The 6,000-nt window shown below is 39.0% G+C and overlaps 1 protein-coding gene across 3 annotated transcripts in view; it reads right to left on the minus strand.

The window, feature by feature from the left end:
- The window catches only part of slco3a1a (solute carrier organic anion transporter family member 3A1a), a 39,236-nt gene that overhangs the window by 8,914 nt on the left and 24,322 nt on the right, over positions 1-6,000 (minus strand). For all 3 annotated transcript variants that reach the window (XM_005933024.3, XM_005933018.3, XM_005933021.3), the window contains exons 4-5: positions 1,662-1,760; positions 1,298-1,570 (exon numbers count right to left, since the gene is read on the minus strand). In XM_005933024.3, coding sequence (XP_005933086.1) covers positions 1,298-1,570; positions 1,662-1,760 — 372 coding nt within the window. The remainder of the gene's footprint in view (positions 1-1,297; positions 1,571-1,661; positions 1,761-6,000) is intronic.

A 6,000-nucleotide genomic window follows, 5' to 3' on the forward strand; every position in this document is an offset into this window, starting at 1 on the left:
CATCTATCGTCCCGATAACGATATAAATCACAAAAATTTACATTTTCTGAAAGTTCTGTGAATCTCGGGCAGCTTGCATGAAGTGTTTCCAGCTGGGCGTCGTGTACCTGCAGTTGAGTGTTTTAACCGATGCATGAAACTATACATTTTTAGACATAAGTTGTAACGGCCGCTGTTTGCTTTGTTTGTATTTATTACACGGTGTGCTGCGGGGAAAAGCCTGCTCTAACGTTTGAGTTTAAGGTTTATTTTTTAGCACCTGGCGGCTCTTTTTTTTACTTCTCATCCGTAAATAATCTGCTCTTTCACGTGATTCAGTTTATTTTGAAAAGTCTCAACAGGGTCTTGAGCTTTATTGTGAAAGGTTTATGTGGAAAATAAACAAGCAGACACGCAATGGTTTTACCGTCGTTGTTGCTAACGACAACCGCATAACAACAGGCGGTTGTCCGTCCGTAGTGTGGTTATATTAAATATAAGAGAGAACTTTAAGAAATTAATATAGCCACTACAGTGACCATCAAAACGCTGAAAAAACTCTACTAATCCAAAACTAGTGTTCAAGTTCTTCTAGTAGTTCATTTTACTTTTAAAAGTTGCATACTCTTTCAATGTATTTCCCCTTAATGAGACAGATATTTTACAAACTTGTTGTTAATTAAAATATATATACAAGTACAACTTGCAATGGTGCGATGTGGGGACCTAGTCTAGACTCCAGTAGCTAGAGTAGATTTACAGTTCAATTCTTATGTGTTATATAGTGGGCCTTGAAGCAGCTCCTAAGTTTATCCTTTGTCTCATACAAGCCTCCTTTTCTTTGAGTCAGCTTTATTCTGATTGGCTGGCCCTTGAAAACAGCAAGTTTGAACATTAGCTGAGATGACTATACTAATGATAGATGTCTGAACCAGCATTTAGCACAGTCTGAAACTGAGCTTTTGGTTTACTGGGATTATATACGTATATGTTGACCTCACCATCTGACCATGTTTAACATGAGCACTTGTCACTATAACAGTAAAAAATAAGAAAAAAATATCATAGGTTATCTTTAACAACACATAATACTACAAAGGATGATATTATAACTAATCTAGTACCATTTACACTAACAGGTTTTATTTAAAAAGGACTGTAGCACTTCTGTTTTGTCAGTACTTCATCGCATTTGGCAAATACAACAAATAAAAATATAAAATGTTGTGTGTTTTTGTTCCATACATGCTTGCATTAAAAAAACAACACCAACAACCAAAAAAAACCTGCAGTACCACACTGGATGCTGCATGCTCACCCCTGAGTTGCTGACAGCAGGTGGGGCTATTGGCAGGCTCATGGTTAACTACGACTCCGTTGCTGGGCTTAGGAGTCTCACAGTCTGAGCTCAGAGAGGGAGGAAGCATAACCTGCTCGCTATCTGCTCCCTCCTCCCGCTCCCTTGCTGGCAGCGACTGAGGGAAGCCAAACATCAAGACAGCAGAGCAGAAGAGTAAGGCACCACACAGGAGGAAGCCTGCCCACCAGGCCCCGATCCACCGCGGGTCTTCTGGAGTGATGTTCAGTTTACCTGCGGGGAGGCATGGTGTCGGTCAATAAACTGCACATGCCAAAAAAAGAACACACGAGAGGATCACAGAGTAGGGACACATTCAACTCACTGGTGTCAATGAAGATGGCGTCCACATAGAATTTAGTGCACAGCGATCCAAGGATGAAGCCACAGGCAGGTCCGAACACCAGTGTAGAGAAGAGGATTCCTGCAAAGAAACATTGATAAAGTTTAATGTTTGATTTCTACACATCCAGTACTCTAGGATATATTTTTATACTGGGAAAAAATATCTAAAGTAACCTAAATGCTTTTTTGTTTTTCCTCAAAGTCTTGTTAATATGTTCTGGGTAGTGTTAAACATTTATGGTAAACAGACATATAGTATGAGAAAGCATCAAGCAGTTTTAATTAATTTAATTTGCTCATCTGAGTTTGTATTCATTAAAAATCTTTAGATTTAACTTATTTTTAAGTAGCTACACAGTTAGTTTTAGTCTTTGTAAGATGGAGGGTGTTCTTACAGAGGAGCAAGATTTAGGAAAATCAGAATACAGTACAAACAACACCTAACGAGGGCACTTGATTCCCTGTACTCTACTTGTTTGTTTATCAAATGAGTAGTGGCCTCACCACTCACCCTATGATAGCTGGGATGAACTCCAGCCTACTTGGAGAAGCAGTTAAGAAAACAGATGGATGGAAACTGGTTTAATATTTAGCTCATAAAAGGTCTGAATATAGTACAAAAGGCTCAAGTTCTAAGAGCCTAAAAGTGACACCTTCAATTGTCCTACTTTTTCTGGGCAGCTACTCGAAGATATTCAATTTCAAAACGTATCAAAATAGAACGACAGCAAATCTTCCACAGTATTCTCTTCGTTTTCAGCGGTCCTATCCAGTAGGTACACTGTGGAGCATGACGGCAAACACAGAAGCAATTCAGCTGTCATGAAAGATCAAGTCAGTTAAAAACCACAATGCTATTGGTGGCAGCACACAGCGACTGTGTTCGTTATGCTCACATGGCTCAGCCCTATCAAACTCACGGCATAACATACACACCTGACAATGGAAAACAGTGGTTCTGTCCCAGTCTTATAGTGGGCAGCTTGAAGCTTGATCTAAAAATCCTCATTAGAGCATTGTCAGCGGGGTGAAAGTCTGGCACTATGACTCAGACTGCAGGGAGATAATGAAGACTCAAAGCTCAATTTAGGAGACAAATATCCCCCCGACAGTCTGTCCTGTGATCTGCGGTATTATTAGACCTGAGTGTGGAGAGCTGTACTGCGACAAACCAGATCCGAGTTTAAGTTTAACTACTGCTGCGCACAAGAAATGCAGTTTCGAATTACCATCAAAATGAAATGAAAACATCCCTGCTAATTCTGCTTCCTTCTCTTGGGGCATTAAAAATATTTCTGCTACCAGGATGATGTTGTTTGCATGCCAAAAGCAGCCACTTAACAAAAACAAAACAAAAAAAAACAAAAAAAACATGGAAACTGTGACTAAGCTGTGTATGTCTTTGCTTGTGCTGAGAGCAAATGCATCAGGCCTGCTTCCTGCCTTGACCACCCACATAGGAAGGGAGTCAACACATGAGCCTCATTCACATCACAGTTTATTCTTCGCATAAAGGAAATGGCTCACAGATTTGCTAGGTGGCGTTTACTACCTATACCCTCTTCTCCATTTTAATGCGATATAAACAGGCTCATTTAAGCTAGACAAGGAGTGAAACAAAACAGGAAGAGCCTTTCAAGTCGTGATGGGAACATTTGGCTGTTGTTCTGAAGAATACAAGTGAAACATCTTTGTGGTTGACAGTCAGACCAGCACGGAAATGAACAAAGACCCAGATGTAGTCATGAGGCACTGGATCATGACAGGTTTTCACCTATTCCTTCTGCTATTTTCTGAGATTTTGGCAAGTGGCTGACAAATTTCCGTTGCTGTCTGAATGCAAGACTTCCAAATGTGAGAAGTTGTTTTTTTTTTTTTAAAAAATTGAAACTAACACACACACACATCACACAAACACACACACACACACACACACACACACACACACACACACACACACACACACAACACACACACACACACACACACACACACACACACACACAACACACACACACACATAGAGGAAGTTGTTGTACTTCATTAGGAAGTGTTTACTATATACCTAACAAAGAGTTTTGCTTAAAGCACTTAAAAAAAAAAAAAAAGAAGAAGACTGCAGCCACCACTACGTGACTACAAAATTTGCCTGTGGTGTTGCAAATGAGGCCTATGCACTATTTCTTTCGCGTTTCCTTAGAAACTAAGTGTTGCTTTCACATAGCAACATCACAATTGCTTTCACCACAGGAAACCCCAGAGAGGAAATTCAGTTAGTGAAATCACCTTCCAGGAGATGATAGCTCAGTAGTCCACGAATCAGCAACCACTGAGAGGATAAATGTCTCTGCCTACCCCTGGTTGCTCTCAGAAACGCTGTATCTTGATGATAACATTTAAGCCACATGGCTCACATGAAGAGAAAAAAAAAGAAAAAAAAAAGAAAAAAAAAGGTTAGTAATCTAGTGTGGCCCCTTATCAATCTGCTGCTTCTGGAGGAGAAACAAGGGCAGTGCAATTTGAAAGTCAGAGATAATCCCCACTTGAAATGATAGGGTTTTACATTTTTTATATGTTATGGGTCAATAACAACAGAGGCAGGCATGTCATGAGTTGGCCTGCATAATAGCATTACAAAAAAAGCTAAATTACAGTTACCAACAAAATTTGTAGTGCTCTGTGTGCCAGGTTATTTCTTGACATGGCGACTAACTGTTCCCACATTGGAGCTGCTATTAGATACACAGTCGTCTGTATATCTACAAAATCTAGCAGTTTCTCGCCATAATGAGCATCACCACTAAGTCAGCAAATATCTGTTGCGTGTACCGCTTTTATGCTCTTATCTAAAGATTCTTCAGAGCTGCACCACAAACAATGACAATGCAACCATTTTAAATGTCACAGTGTGTAACATGGCTCAAAAAGAAAGTTAAACTCACAAACTGTGTCAGACTATGGAGTATCACAGTATTCACTGCATTGAGCACTGGGTGAATTGCAACAAAACGATCCAAAAAAGGTTCATCTCATGAGTTTGTGCATGGCTCTGATGTTTTGATGCATCCTTGCATGCGTTCATCTCTCACAAGTTAAATTTTTTCCAGTTTTGCTTCCATTACTCTGGTTTGTGTGTTTTCAGTAGTCTAGTCAGTCCAGTCAGATTTTATTGTGTGATGATAATAATAATAATAATAATAATAATAATAATAATAATAATAATAATAATAATCATTACTGAATTATTGGATGTGTGGAAAGAATAGGAACCTAAATTCCTAATCCACTCTTTTTGTCTTTGGTCACCAGAGATCAATGGTCGGAGGACTTTTTCCGAATCAAAGAGTCTCTTCTCGCCTCCTCAACCCCCCCAAATCCAGAAAAATCCATCCGTTTTCTTCAGTTCTTCTGTGCACAAAAAGTAGCAGACTAAATGGACAAAATGATGCATTAAGAGAACAACTTGGTTACTTTTACATCTGAATTGAGACCCTGACTCTTTGGTAAAACAAAAACAAACAAGTGTAGCTACACTGACTATAAATTATTATATTTTTTCCACAATATGATTCAGCAGGAGTAAAAACTAAAACCCAAGTTAAGCACATTAAACCTGCATGAAGGACAATACACAACCGCAGCGTAATCTCTCTTTTCCCTTCTAGCTGTCCCGTTACAAGATAAGTACAAAACAAACTAATTTGTTCATGTTGTACTTCACTCAAGCCTTTTAGTACCCTGTGAATTATACTCTCTGGGGAGCATGTTTGATGTAATTTAATAACAAAGCTTGGGTCTAGTGTTTTTGTCTCCCTGTAATTGACTTAGAGACCAATGGAAAAAGCCAGAAAAGCCACGTCCATATTAATTAACCCACAGATGCATCTTAAACCCAGGCTGAATATAAAAATACTCCCGCAAAAACAGGAGGCATCATTCAAACTGTAGATCAGAATCTCCATTTCATATGCAACTCTTGTGCTAAACTAACTGAACACTTTGATAGTGTTTCCGCTCAAACAACAATGCATTAGTGCATCTGTCTTACAGATGTTTATAATGATGTATTTAAAACACCATGCACAGATTAAACCATAACACAAATGATGAAGGTAGTGACAGGCTCTTCATAACAATCACTCAGGTTAATGCCAGATGAAACCCAGAGAAATAGATATAATGCATGCGTTCACATAGCCCAAAGACCCTATAAAAGCCCTTAGCTGCAAAATTCAGTTTAATCTGGGTATTGAAATTATAAACCAGCACACTGTGAGGTTAAACACACACACAGAGTAATCGAAATGTCAGATCCATTT

The sequence above is a fragment of the Haplochromis burtoni genome, unplaced genomic scaffold (assembly GCF_018398535.1).
Source record: "Haplochromis burtoni strain Fernald_Lab_line unplaced genomic scaffold, NCSU_Asbu1 Contig_164, whole genome shotgun sequence".
NCBI lineage: Eukaryota > Metazoa > Chordata > Actinopteri > Cichliformes > Cichlidae > Haplochromis > Haplochromis burtoni.